This window comes from Rhinatrema bivittatum, chromosome 2 (genome assembly GCF_901001135.1).
Source record: "Rhinatrema bivittatum chromosome 2, aRhiBiv1.1, whole genome shotgun sequence".
Lineage (NCBI taxonomy): Eukaryota > Metazoa > Chordata > Amphibia > Gymnophiona > Rhinatrematidae > Rhinatrema > Rhinatrema bivittatum.
The window spans coordinates 618483738-618499126 of NC_042616.1; the positions used below are offsets into that span (position 1 = coordinate 618483738).

The window sequence follows — 15389 nt, forward strand, 5'->3', positions numbered from 1 at the left end:
GTAAGATTTTCTCATAGAAGACTTCCATGAAGCAATCAGGACACGGGAAACTGATTCAAAAAGGTTAAGTGGCTGAAGGATTAACCTTTCAACTTCCATGCCGTCAGGGACAAGGCTTGAAGATTGGGGAGGCACAGGCACACGTCATTTTGAGTGATCAGAAGTGGGTCCTTTCCTAAGGGAATGCGCCGGCGATTGAAGAGATCCTGCAGTATTGGAAACCACACTTGGCGTGGCCAGTGAGGTGCTATCAGGATCATGGTTCCCTCGTCCTGAAGTAACTTCAAGAGAGTCTTCGAGAGAAGAGGAAGTGGAGGGAATGCATAAAGTAGACCGGTTGCCCATGAGAGGGAGAATGCGTCTCTGGGCTGAGAGTGTTTGCTGTGAATTAGAGAGCAGAAGTTCTCTACTTTGTGATTTTGAGCAAATGCAAAGAGGTCTATCTGAGGATATCTGAGGATATCCCCATTGTTGGAAGATGGAGTTCGCTACTGAGGGGTTGAGAGACAACTCGTGCGGTTGAAAGATGTGCCTCAGTTTGTCTGCCAACACAATGTCCACTTCCGGCAAGTAGGTGACCCTGAGGTGCATCGAATGGGAGAGAGCTTCCACCCATATTTGCACAGCTTCCTGACACAGAAGGAAGGAGCCTGTGCCACCTTGTTTGTTGATGTCCACATGGTCACCTGGTTGTCCATCTGAATCAGGATGGCTTGATTTGAGAGGCGATCCTGAAATGCATATCTGATTGCTCAAAGCTCCAGGAGACCAAGATCCTTGTGTCTGCAGATTGGCCACATGGGCTCCCCATCTGGGGTTGGAAGCATCGCTGGTGAGAGTTATTTGAGGGTCTGGAGCCTGGAAGGGCAAGTCTTGGAGGAGATTGTTCTGATTTTTCCACCAGGCAAGAGACTGACAAGTGAGTCGGTTACGTGGACAATGGTCAACAGGGGCTGAATGCTTTGAGTCCATTGTGACCGTAGAGTCCACTGCATGACTCTCATGGCCAAACGGGCCATTGGTGTGACTTGAACTGAGGATGACATGTGTCCCAGGAGGATGAGGAAGTGGCGTGTAGTCGCGGAGTGCTGAGACTGCAGCTGGTGTGCCAGAGACACGAGAGTGAGAGCTCGCTGTTGAGGCAGAGAAGCTTTTGCCTGCAAGGTGTCCAAGTCTACCCCAATGAACGATAAGGTTTGAGATGGGACTAAATAGGATTTGTTGTAGTTGACGAGATATCCTAATGAAATTAGAGTATGTAAGGTTAGATTGAGGGACGACTGAGCAGCTTGCTGAGTGGGAGCCCTGATCAACCAATCTAGATAGGGGTAGACTTGAACACCTTAGGAAGGCTGCAACCACTACGAGGCATTTCGTGAAGACTCTTGGCACAGAGGCTAGGCCGAATGGAAGCACTCGGTATTGATAGTGCTTGGGGCCTACTAGAAATCTCAGGTATTTGCGATGAGATGGAGTTATCGCAATATGAGTGTATGCATCCGGGAGGTCTAGAGAGCAGAGCCAGTCTTCTTTTTGTAAGAGAGGAAGAAGCGAGCCTAAGGTTACCATCTTGAATTTCTCTCGTTGAAGGTACTTGTTGAGGGCTCGTAGGTCCACAATAGGATGATCGCCTCCTGATTTTTTGGGGATTAGAAAGTACTGGGAATAGAACCTTAGGCCGTGTTGAGAGTAGGGTATGGGTTCTATTGTCCTGGACTAGAGGAAGAGGGAAACTTCCTGTTCCAGAAGGATGGAGTGATCGGATATTCTCCATGCCGGCAGAGGTGGGGAGTCCGGTGGCACGGAGAGAAAGTTCAGATGGTAACCCTGGGCAATTATCGCCAGTACCCATTGGTCTGAGGTGACTGAGTGCCATATGTTGTTGAAATGGCACAGTCGGCCTCCCACTGGTATGTAAGGAAATAGTGGCTGGCTGCTGCTCTCTAGGTGGAAGTCAAAAACCTGAAGCAGGTCCTGGTTGAGGAGCTGCTTGCGGTTTTTGTTTCCGTGTCTGACGAGACTGGGCTTTTTGAAAAGGTCTCGTGGCACGGGATCTGGTTGGTGGCAGATAGGACTTCTTCCGCTGGAGGAAGGATGTCTTAAGAGTCCTTTCGGTAGGGCTGTTTTGAAGAATAGTCAGAAGGTATCAGAGAGAGCTGTCTGAGAGTCTCATGATGGTCCTTAAGTTCCGCCACTGTCCGTTGAATCTGTTCCCCCAAAGAGGTTATCACCTACACAGGGTAGGTCAGATAACCTGTCTTGTATCTCAGGGCGAAGGTCGGAAGACTTGAGCCAGGCCCATCTTCTTGCCGAAATAGCTGCTGCAGATACTCTGGTAGCAATATCAAAGATGTCTCAGGATGATCTGATCTCATGCTTGCCTGCCTCAAAACCCTTGTTCACTAGGGTTTGAAGCTGATCTTGGAATTGTTGAAGCAGGGTATCTGTCAAATCTTGTATCTGCTTAAAAATGACCCTATCATATTGGGTCATATAAAGCTGATAGGCAGCAATCCGGGAGATGAGTATTAATCCTTGGAATACTCGGCGGCCAATGGCATCTAGAAACTTCTGTTCCTTGCCAGGGGGAAAAGAAGTGTGAGGCTTTGATCTCTTTGCTCTTTTTTGTGCGGATTCAATAACTACAGATTGGTGATCCAGTTGAGTTTTCTAAAAGCCTGGAGCTGCCTGTACCAGGTAGGTAGTGTCAGCTTTCCTATGCACTGGAGCCAGGATGTTCCCAGTTTTTCTTGAGGAGATCCAGAAGAACCTGGTAGATAGGGATGAGGGTTATTTCCTTGAGAGCATCCAAGAACTGGAGCAACTCCATCATCTGATGTCTGTCATCCTGTTCAGTCTGTAATCAGTCTCTTGTATATAGTTAATAATCAGACTCCTTTGAATAGTCAATATATCAAAAACATGATGTTATCCCACATACCACCCCTACCTTCCCTTACAGATTAATCTCTTCCAACCTGTAACCTATTGTAAAGCCTGTTACTATATCATATTATACTGTGAACCATTAGTTATAATCATTGTAAAGCTAGTTGCTCTGTTATGTTACACTGTGAACCGAGGTGATGTTTTTTTTTACGTGCCCCGGTATATAAAAATTCTTTAAATAAATAAATAAAATAAATTGGAAGGGAACCAATTCAGACATTTCCTTCACAAAATTTATAAAGGAGAGGTCCTCTGGAGGAGAACGCTTCCTACTTTCAGTGGATGAAGGTGGTGAAGGTAAATCATCGGTGTCTGGAGAGGAATCATCAGTCCAGGTGTCGTAGGGATCAGCAACTGTCCCTCTAGGAACTAGAGGGGACGGGATGGTGGGATACCTGAAGGTCCTGGTCTAGGCTCCGAAGGAATCGTAGGAATTATCGGAGACACCGATGAAGGCATCGTAGGCCCCGGCGCAGGCATTGAGGGCATCGATGGAGGGCTCGATGGCGCCGATGGACGTATCAGCACCAATGGCTGGATCGGTGGTGAGGGACATATCGGCATCAATGGCTGAGGCAGAACTCCCGATGGAGGGATGCGGCACGGTGTTTCTCCTCCCAGTGACAATGTAAGCGGGGAGGGCATCGGAGCCATCGGAGACCCGGGATCCATCGGTGGAAAAGCGGCAATGAGCGCTTCCATCCTGGAGAGCAGCGGTGCCAACGCTGCCGGAATCGGGTCGGTGAACGGTTCCACAATCAATACCAGTGTCAGTGCCGGAAGAACCTGGATTCATTGCTTCGCCTTGTCGATGGCCTCCTGAACCATCCGGTCCAGTTCTTCTCGGAGACCTGGAGCAAGCAGCCCCGGCTCCAGAACAGAAGAAGGAGGCAGAGGCATAGCCGGAGGGACCACGGTTAAAGGCGGAGTCGCGGCTCCCAATCCCCTGTCGGGTGAGGGTCGTCTCCATGACCCGGTCACCAAAAAGGTCGGTGCCTTTTCTGGTCGGGGTTTCTTCGATGGTGGCTCGGATGATGGCGAGGTTGATGATTTCGCTCCCTCGATGGTCTGAGACTTACGATGTTGATGGCGATGTTTGTCTCTACGATCCCCTCGGTCCTGAGGGGGAGTAGAGGGTGTCGATGGCCGAGATGTCATCGATGCTGGATGGTCACCGGTCGGTGGTCGATGCTGGCACGAAGTTGACGGTGCCAGTTCTGATGACGTCGATGCAATGGACGGAGTCGGGGTTTGAGCACGGAAGAGAAGTTCCATCTTCTCCATTCTGGCCTTGCGACCTTTTGGTGTCATTAAGGCACATTTGGTGCAGTCAGGACATCATGCTCGCGTCCTAGACACATAACACAGACTTTATGGGGGTCTGTGATGGACTTGGTGCAACTACAGTCCGGACACCGACGGAACCCCAACGCCATGGCCATAGAAAAAATCCAGCCGCGGTACGGTCGACAGCCAGTAGGCCGCAAAGGCCAAACTCAGCGGTAATCGACGGAAAATGGGTAAAAACTTACCGGAGTACCGCGGTCTGAAAAAAAAAGGAGGGACCCCTGTGGGGCAAATTAACTTTTAGTAATTCCGTGAGGAAAATCCCTATCAGGAATCTCTGCAGAGCTCCTTTACTGCGAGGCTACTGCTGCATGGAAAAAGGAAGACTGAAGGGGGACCCCTGCTGTCTGCAGGGTTAGTGCCATGCTGGGCATGCCCAGTAGGGGCCAGTCAAAGTTCTGGAAACTTTGACAGAAGTTTTCCGTGACTGGGCTCCATCCTGTGATGTCACCCATATTTGAGGTCTACCATGCTGCTTGTCCTATGAGAACAGTTGGCCTCTCCTGCTGCCACCGGCCTCCTGCTATCTTGGGGCCATACGGCCCAACGATCTTCCTGCTTGGGGGGGAGGGGAAGGAAGTGGAAGCTGTGTGCGGCACTTCTGCTCTCCCCCCCCCTCCAAAATAGGAAGATCAGTGGGCCATACAGCTGCAGGATCGCTTCCCCATTTGTGCCGTGCAAATGCACGGAATGGAGCGCCAGCCCTGGGTCCTCCTCTTTGCTGCGTAGAGATGGGATCCTGCGACAGCCTTGCAGGTCCTGTTCTCCACTTCCGGTTCCAGTTGGGTGGGCCTGGATCAAAATTGGGTGGGCAGCTGCCACCCAGACCCCCCCCCCCAGCATGACATCACTCAGTAAGGAACCTGCCCCATGGCCGCAGATTCCTCTACTTTTCGCTGGGAAGGGCCAAGGCTGAGCGGGAGTTTGTGGGTGGCGGAAGCCGGGGGACACCTTCTGCTGGCGTCTTCTAGTTTTGTACCACGCTTGGCCCCTGCCTAATTATAAAACCGCCGCGATTCTAAAATTAGGCAGGGGGTGAATGTGGTGCAAAACTGGAAAGCAGACACCAGCAGAAACTATGACCGCTCCTGCGCACCCCCTCCCGTGAGACTGTGCAGACCCTGTGGAGCCGTGACTCTGGCGCAGGACCGGCCCATACCTTCATTCATTAACAAAGAGCGCGGCAAGATGGAGGGCCGGTCCTGCGCCAGAGCAACAGCACCAAGGGGTCTGCAGTGAAGTACTTTTTTTCTTTTTTGAGAATAGGCCAGGTGAACCTACAGCAAATTTGCTCGGTCGCACTCGCAGCTGAAAATCTTTAATGCTTTCGCTGCAAGGAAGTGAAGGTAGGTGACGTCACTTGCTCCACCCCCTCACATGGACCGGGCTTGCGCGACACACTAAAGTGTCGTGACACACACTTTGGAAAGCTCTGCCCTAGGGGCTCAGTCATTGAGCATAAGTGATAAAAACCCTGACTCTACTGAGTCTGGGGCTGCTCCAGATTGCAAGAGAAAGACACTAGTTGGAGCTGTGATCTTCTACCAGGATTACAGAAGGGAAGAGTAAGACTGAGGCAGGGATTTTCCTCTTAAAAACCCCAGAGGCCTGAGAAAAAGAAACAGAAGGTGCAATATAGGCTGGAAGCTTAAAAGCTAAAGCTTGTGCTTAACTGGGGCAAGAATGTATCTAGACCAGGAAACCAAACTATGTCAGAGGGAACTTTTTGGGAGGCTCAGAGGATCCTGATGTTGCACCAAAAGGATTTTTCCTTTAACTGAAAAGGACATTCTTGTGAGTAACTATTTTGCTAACTGAAGACAAATAAGAGAGGACAAGGCTAGTTGTGCAAAAGACTGAGGAAGGAGAAGAAGCAAGAAACCAGAAACCCTATGTTGCTATACTATAAGAAGAAACTGTTATTTAAGGAGAGGAGCTATAAGGAGAAGAGTTAAAGATTTTCTGGAACTGTAATTCTGTTTAATTTCTGCAACTACCTGAACTGTCATTATGTTTGATTTGGAAGATTCTTTAGTAAACTGTCTATTAATTTGAGCACAACTCGAGTCTTGAGAGTGGTTTGTTTGTGTGGAGTGTTCTCAGCCTGGTATGGGCCCTGCAGGTTATCCTGCCTCCAGCTCTGGAGATTTGATCCCCCCTCGGGATAATAACCTCAATGGACCCCAGGTGTACAGGGTCCATTGTGAAAAATCTTGCATTTCATTACCATACAAGACTTTGTGTGTGTGTGTGTGTGTGTCTATATATGTACAGATATATACACTCAAACTCCTCACTGCTTGTTTTATTCTCTTTACTTGTCTTTTTTCAGTCTAACCTACTCCTGGATGTACCCATGCGATGTATTATTAGCATACTGTAAAACCCAGTTTACCTCAGCCTGTAGGCCAGCCTTTGTTTCCTCAGAAATCTGCTCTTTTAGGCTGTCACTCAAGATCTTAAAAAAAGGAGAAAAGAGTTATTAACTTTGCATATTACCTCTTACATTTAAATTACAGATGTTCATTGGCATTACAAAAATGCATTTTTAGCACATATTACAAACTGACTGGACTGATGCCATTTTTCACAGATACATAATCTTCTATAATCATGCTGTCTGCCCAGAGGCCAGGAAATCTTCTAAATTTAAGCCATGGTAGTGGTATATTTTCAAAATCTTAGGTACCATTCAAGAGTATAAAAAGAGTTATCTACTCAGATCAAACACACCAGCCGAGTGAATTTTTACCCAGCAGATGGTGTGCACATACTTTCTAAATTCTCCCACCATTGGTTACAGAGAAAAGAGAGATTCTGGAGAGGTACTTTTGGCAGTGTGGTTGGAATCCAGCATGTGGAACCCTATTAGCACCCAATCCAGGTCTCCTGTATGTTTCAGGAGACTCTAGGCCTAGTTTGCAAACCCTTCTGGGGACAGATCCATGGCTTTCAGCTCTGATGGCAGCGTACCTCTCATGCTAAAAGAGGGAGATGGTGGGGATCTGAGGAACAGGGAAGGGGAGTGGTTCGACCTAGGAAACCTGAAATGTAGGAGAGTTGGGGAAGGAAAGCAGGATAAAGGTTATTGCCAGATGTTATGTACATGTCATCACCATAAACAATACAAGCCAAAATTCAAAAAAGATAAAGAAAATAACCAGGATAAGTCAAAATGATAACAATGATTCCTGACCTTATAAACATAACTAAAAAAAAACCCACAGTATTGAACGAACATCTGACAGAATTGGAAAGCTAATGACAATTGTTCAGACACAAGAAGACCTAATGCTAACAGTCAATAGGCAAGTATAGCTGAGGCCTCAGGCAGGTAGGATCCAAAAATAGACCAGGCTACATTTCATAGAATTGTTATTCAATGAATTGTGGCTGGCCAGATCAAAAAACAGAGTTTGAATCCTGTATTTGCTTCCTTCTTCAAAGCACTGATAAAGGTTTGAAAGGCAAGTTGGCCTTGTATATGTTTCAGAAAGAGGGCTAAGAGGATCCATACTGAGCATGTTTGGTTCTGTAAATCCATGCTAATTAATGCACACATAAGTGTTACCAGGATAATACTGTGCACACCAGAATGTTCCCACATGTGTATCACCTGCACAATTCATGCCTATTACCTAATATGAACATACCCCATTCATAGCATTAGTTAAAACTGCCTATACCTCGGTGCATTACAATGTGTTAAAATCAGGCATTAACACATGCTAACACCCCGAAGGTAACACAGATTAATAAATAGGCATCCACATATTAAAATAAATAAATCATCACAGATAAACCACATAAAGAGGATAATTCTCAAGCAGGTCAAATAGAAAAACAGGTAAACGTGCCCCCAAGTTATACCAATTTTCAGAGTAGATTTATGTGCATAATAAGTCCATTTTGAAAATTATTCTCCCAAAACTAGTCTGCACAAGATTCACCTGCTATTTGGTGCACACATCTGTTTCCTGTAAACTTGTATGCACTTAATCACTCTACCTCCGCTCAGTACAGATAAGTCACACACAAATATGACATACACATGTAAGTTTACTTGCATGTCGGGCAAACAATATTCAGGGCCAGTGCAAGCATAACTGGCACCCTTGGCAAACCTTTGGTCATTCACCCCTCCCCTCCAACTTAACTATTGATGGCAGTGGCTCCGGCACAGCACCCCTCTAGACTTCACACTGACAGGATTTTTCCACCCCCAAAATCTTGGTGTCCTAAGCGACTGCCTCGTTAGCCTAATGGAAGCACCAGCCCTGGCAATATTATAAAAAGGCCACTTCTGAATACAAAACATTGTTTCATGTGCAGGAGTCCCTTTGAAGATCACCCTCAATGTTCTTAGTTTCAGAAAAGGTCGAATATGTGAATGAGCCTCTTTAAATAAAGAAAGTTTTCATGCAGCTCTTAATAGGTTCTGCAATAGTTTTTTATTTTCTGCCAAGCATACAGTGAAATCTATTATCAGTAACCAAAGAAATAAAATATAAATAAGCAGCAACATGAAAGAGTTTGCATAAACAATTAATATAATTAAAATTTTAGCCTGCTTTAGAAAACAAAGATTCAATGACGAAGTCTACTTTTCTTGCCTATATAGATCCTCACTCTTATATACAGGGCCAGTGTAAGGATATAAGTCACCCTAGCTGAACCTTCAGCCTTGTGCTTCCTACTCCTACCCATAGCCCCAAGTTCAACCTCCTCCCCTGACCGACTGCACACATAAGTAAAAATTATCATTTATAATAAACAGATTTTACATGAAAAAGGACATTCAAAGTACAGTTTTCTAAGATAAAACTATCACTTACAGCATATAAATATAATATACCTATTGTATGTCAATCAGAAAACCCTGCTAAAAGACAAAATAGACACTTGGAACCCATATGGTTTTAGGCCTGTTATAAAGTGTGTTGGATGTGGGCTTGGCACTCAAAGCCATGAGGAAACTGGATTACCAAAACAGCACTAACTACCTGCACTCAAATAGTAACAATTCTAGCTATGAAAAGGCAATGCTGTAAATATTACACCAGGCCCTTAAACACAGTACGCTTCTGTTAAGAAAACAGAAAAAGCCTATTTGCTATAGAACCCTATGCAGAAAGTACACTCTAGCACAGTGGTTCCCATCCTTATTTGTTTCATGACACACTTGGCACAAGGTTCACTTCGATGTGGCACACCAACAACTTTCCGATCATTACATTCTCTTTCTTCCCTCTCCCACCATCCCATTGGCATCATCATCACCTTCCCTCTCCCCCCACCCCTTGGTACCATCACATTTCTCTTCCCTTCTCTCTTCCTCCAGTTCCCTGGCATCGTCGCGTCCCTCTTCCCTCATCCCCCAACATCATAATCACTTTTTCTAGCCCTCCAACTCTTCCCCCCCAACCCCTGGTATCATCATTATTATCTTTCCTCTCTCAAGACCTCTTCCCTCCCTCAATCATCATCACCTTCCCTCTCCTTCTATCCCCCACCCCATCATTATCTCCTTCCCTCTCTCTCCCACCTCTTGGCATTATCATCATCTTCTTCTTTATCCCTCGATCTGTTCTCCTCACCACGAGCATTATCATCACCTTCCTTTTCCCTCTACCCCTCTCCCCCACTCCCTGATATCATTACCTTCTCTCTCCCTCTGGATCTTCTGCACCTCTCCCATCAATATCATCATGCCTATCCCTCTACCCATGTCCCCCACCCTTTGGCATCATCATCACCTTCCCTTACTCCCATCGTCCAGATATCATCATCATCATCATCATTACCTTCCCTCCCCCCCATCCCCTGGCATCACCTTCCCTCTCCCTCCATCCCTCTTCCTCACTCTCTGGTATCATCACCTTTCCTTTCCCTCTTCCTCACTCCCAAGCATCATCAGCACCTTCCCTCTCCCTCCACTCTCACCCCCCATCATCATCACATTCCCAATCCAACCACCTCATTCTCCCCACTTGCATCATCATCATCATCATTAACTTCTCCTCTCCAACTCTTCACTCCTGGTAATATAATCATTGTCACCACTTTCCCTTTACTTTTAATCTTATCACTCACCTCCTGGCATCATCATCATCACCTTCTCTCTCCCTCCATCTCTTCTTCTTGCCCCAGCATCATCATCATCATCAGCTTCCCTTTCCCTCATATCCAACTGGAATACAATTTTTTTAAATTGGCTTGATTTTACAGCTCTATCCTAATTAAATTTAGATTGTTTCAATATAATAAAGTGACAGATTGTTAATCAAATGAAAACAGTAATATATCAGAAATGTCTTTTTGAAGATTTACTTTTCTGAAAATAAAGTATCTGAGATGCAAGGATTGGTGAGGCCACGATCCACATGGATACCCCACGGACCCTTAAATCCAGCCGTTGTTACTTTTCAATCTTTAGAATTAGAGGAGATCAAAAAAATGGAAGAAAAGAAATATTTCTTTTTTGATAATTTAAGTAAGGGAGAGAAATCTGCCCTTATAAGTTTGACCAGAGATAAGAACATCGTAGTGAAACAGGCAGACAAGGGTGGGGCAATTGTGGTTCAGAATCATTCAGATTATGAGAATGAAGTTATAACACAGCTGAATGATGTTACCACTTAGACGTGGTTAATATCTGATCCTAAGAAATCTATCAAAAATCAGATTAGAGACAACACAATGGAGGGATTACATTGTGGATTTTTAAAATGGGTTGAGTATAGATTTTTGAAGAAGGATTAACATAGGATACCAACTATTTACATGCTCCCCAAAGTTCACAAATCACTAGTCAAGTCGCCAGGAAGACCTAAGTATCAGGCAATGACTCAGTATTTAGGGATGTGAATCGTTTTTTTGACGATTTAAAATATCGTCCGATATATTTTAAATCGTCAAAAATCGTTAGGGCCACTGCGGGGGTCGCTGAACGACCTCCTGCAGTCGATCTCCTGCCTGCGCCATTTTCCGTACGGAAAACGATTCGCGGCAAGAAATCGCTTCCTGAACCCCGCTGGACTCCCAGGAACTTTTGGCCAGCTTGGGGGGGGGCCTCCTGACCCCCACAAGACTTGCCAAAAGTCCAGCGGGGGTCCGGAACGACCTCCTGCGTCGAATCGTTTTTGTCTATGGCCGCCGCCATTTTGCGGTGGCCATTTTGCAAAATGTCGCCAGCTGAAGACAACAGGATTCAATTGAGGGGGCCGTTCCGGACCGCCGCCGTTCTGGACCACCGCTGGATCCCCAGGTTATTTAAAGCATTGGGGGGGGGGGTTCGGGAGGGTGGGGGATTTAATTTAAAGGGTCGGGGGTGGGTTTTAGGGGGTTTTAGTGTGTCGGCTCACGATTTTAACGATTTTTCACGATAGTTTACACACCCAAATGGCAACTATACGATTCCCTCCCCTCCCAGCCGAAATCGATCGTTAAGACGATCGAGGACACGATTCACATCTCTATCAGTATTAGAACCCCTTTCCGCTTATGTGGACAAATTTCTGAAACCATAAGAACATAAGAAATTGCCATGCTGGTCAGGCCAAGGGTCCATCAAGCCCAGCATCCTGTTTCAAACAGAGGCCAAACCAGGACACAAGAACCTGGCATGCAAACACCAAGATCATCCCATGCTACTGATGCCAGTAATAGAGGAGACCATTCCCTAAGTTAACTTGATTAATAGCAGTTAATGGACTTCTCCTCCAAGAACTTATCCAAACCTTTATTGAACCCAGCTACACTAACTGCACTAACCACATCCACTGGCAACAAATTCCAGAACTTAATTGTGCATTGAGTAAAAAAGAATTTTCTCTGAATAGTTTTAAATGTGCTACTTGCTAAGTTCATGGATTGCCCCCTAGTCCTTCTATAATCTGAAAGTGTAAATAACCGTTTCACATCTACTCATTCAAGACCTCTATCATATCCCCCCTAAGCCATTTCTTCTCCAAGCTGATCAGCCCTAATCTCTTCAGCTTTTCCTCATAGGGGAGTTGTTACATCCCCTTTATCATTTTGGTTGCCCTTCTCTGTACCTTCTCCATCGCAACTATATCTTTTTTGCGATGTGGCGACCAGAATTGTTCACAGTATTCAAGATGCGGTCACACCATGGAGCGATACAGAGGCACTATGACATTTTCCATTTTATTAACCATTCCTTTCCTAATAATTCCTAACATTCTGTTTGCTTTTTTGACTGTTGCAGCACACTGAGCCGACAATTTCAAAGTATTATACACTATGATGCCTAGATCTTTTTCCTGGGTGGTAGCTCCTAATATGGAACCTAACATCATGTAACTACAGCAAGAGTTATTTTTCTCTATATGCAACACCTTGCATTTGTTCACATTAAATTTAATCTGTCATTTGGATGCCCAATCTTCCAGTCTCGCGAGGTCCTCCTGTAAGGAGCTACCACCCAGGAAAAAGATCTAGGCATCATAGTGGATAATACTTTAAAATCGTCGGCTCAGTGTGCTGCAGCAGTCGGCTCAGTGTGCTGCAGCAGTCAAAAAAGCAAATAGAATGTTAGGAATTATTAGGAAGGGAATGGTTACTAGAACGGAAAATGTCATAATGCCTCTGTATCGCTCCATGGTGAGACCGCACCTTGAATACTGTGTACAATTCTGGTCGCCGCATCTCAAAAAAGATATAGTTGCGATGGAGAAGGTACAGAGAAGGGCAACCAAAATGATAAAGGGGATGGAACAGCTCCCCTATGAGGAAAGGCTGAAGAGGTTAGGGCTGTTCAGCTTGGAGAAGAGACGGCTGAGGGGGGATATGATAGAGGTCTTAAGATCATGAGAGGTCTTGAACGAGTAGATGTGACTCAGTTATTTACACTTTCGAATAATAGAAGGACTAGGGGGCATTCCATGAAGTTAGCAAGTAACACATTTAAGACTAATCGGAGAAAATTCTTTTTCACTCAACGCACAATAAAGCTCTGGAATTTGTTGCCAGAGAAGGTAGTTAGTGCAGTTAGTGTAGCTGGGTTCAAAAAAGGTTTGGATAAGTTCTTGGAGGAGAAGTCCATTAATGGCTATTAATCAATTATACTTAGGGGGTCAGGAGGGGGCTCCTGACCCCCCCAAGGCTTGCAATAATCCCTGTGGGTCCAGCGGGGGTCCGAAAGCAATTTTGTTGTCGGCTGCCAGTAACCAAAATGGTGCCGATAGCCTTTGCCCATACTATGTCACAGAGGCTTTCGGCACCATTGGTCAGCTCCTGTCACATGATAGGAGCACAAGATGGAGCCGATGGCCATGTGACAGGGGCTGACCAATAGCGCCGAAAGCCCCTGTGACATGGTAGTTCAGGCTATTTGGCACCATTTTGAGGGGCACGGCTTGCAGTAGCACACCGGGCATGGAGGGCAAATGGAACCCGGGACCCCGCTGGACCACCAGGGATGTTCGTAAGTCTTAGGGCGGGATCGGGATCGGGGGGGGGGGGGTGTATTATAGTTAATTTAAATGTTTGGGGTGGTTTTTTAATTAAAAAAAAAAATTTGTGCCCCTCTCCCCAGGCAAACCCGAAAAACGAAATTTCCCCTGTTCTTGTGGCCTGGTTTTTGGCCTCTGTTGGAAACAGGATGCTGGGCTTGATGGACCCTTGGTCTGTCCCAGCATGGCAATTTCTTATGTTCTTATGTTCTTAAGATATCACAATCTACTTGTGATTTAACTACTCTGAATAATTTTGTATCATCCTCAAATTTGATAACCTCACTCATCATATTCCTTTCCAGATCATTTATAAATCTATTGAAAAGTACCAGTCCAAGTACACATCCCTGAGGCACTCCACTGTTTACCCTTTTCCATTGAGAAAACTGACCATTTAATCCTACTCTCTGTTTCGTGTCTTTTAACCAGTTTGTAATCCAAGAAAGGACATCGCCTCCTATCCCATGACTTTTTAGCTTTCTTAGAAGCCTCTCATGAGGTACTTTTCAAAAGACTTCTGATAATCTAAATACACTACATCTACTGGCTCACCTTTATCCACATGTATATTAACCCCTTCAAAAAAATGAAGCAGATTTGTTAGGCAAAACTTCCCTTGGGTAGTTGACTATGTTCCATTAAACCATGTCTTTCTATATGCTCTACAATTTTCATCTTTAGAATAGTTTCCACTATTTTTCCCGGCACTGAAGTCAGGCTCACTGGTCTATCGTTTCCCGGATCACCCCTGGAACCCTTTTGAAATATTGGGGTTACATTGGCCACTCTCCAGTCTTCAGGTACAATGGATGATTTTAATGATAGATTACAAATGTTGTGTTCCGCGGCCGTGGTAGACCACGACCGCGGTCCCCTACCTTGCCCGCGACGGCGAACCGCCGCAGCGGTCCCGGGGGAAGGCCCTGACTCGAGGCCCGTCGCTCCAGCATGGGTCCCTGTGCTGTTCGCTGCAGGGGGAGCCATCCCTGCTCCCTCCTCGCGGCGTCCAGCAGCGATTTCCTCCGCGGAGGAAATCCAAGATGGCCACCGACATCTTTAGGCACGAGGCCGCGCCTCCTTGACAGATTTAAAGGGACCTGATCCCTTTAACTAGCTTCAGCTGTTCTCTATCAGCCAGAGCAGGGGAAGTATAAAGGGCGGCTTCCTCTGCTCATTCCTTGACTTGGCAACTTCCTTGGTTAGTCAGGTCTGCTTGCTTTGGTGAGTTCTTGTGCTTTGGATCCTTGTTCCTGTTTTGTCTGGTGTTCCTGGTTCCTGACTTCGGATTGGCTAGCAGTGATTCCTGGTATTGACTTCAGATTGGCTAGCGGTGATTCCTGGTATTGACTGGATTGGCAAGCGGTGATTCTCTGGTGGGTGACTTCGGACTGGCAAGTGGTGATCCCTCGGTATGTTATCTCGGTCTGGTAAGTGACAACCCTCTGACACTTGACCTTGGACTCTTCTTGACCATTGTCTCCAAGGGCCCGCCTAAGTCCCAGCGGCCTGGGTCCCTATGGGCTCCTGGGGGGACCGCGGGCTTCCAGGAGTAAAGCTCCAGTCAGCCCTTGCATCGAACACTCGACCTCTCAAAGGTCCACCTAAGTCCCAGCG

General features: G+C 46.2%; 1 protein-coding gene across 1 annotated transcript in view; it reads right to left on the reverse strand.

Annotated features, from left to right (window-relative positions):
- Positions 1-15389, reverse strand: part of LOC115085328 — a 271980-nt gene that overhangs the window by 109317 nt on the left and 147274 nt on the right. The window contains exon 7 of the mRNA XM_029591204.1: positions 6692-6754. Within this exon, the coding sequence (XP_029447064.1) occupies positions 6692-6754 (63 nt within the window). The remainder of the gene's footprint in view (positions 1-6691; positions 6755-15389) is intronic.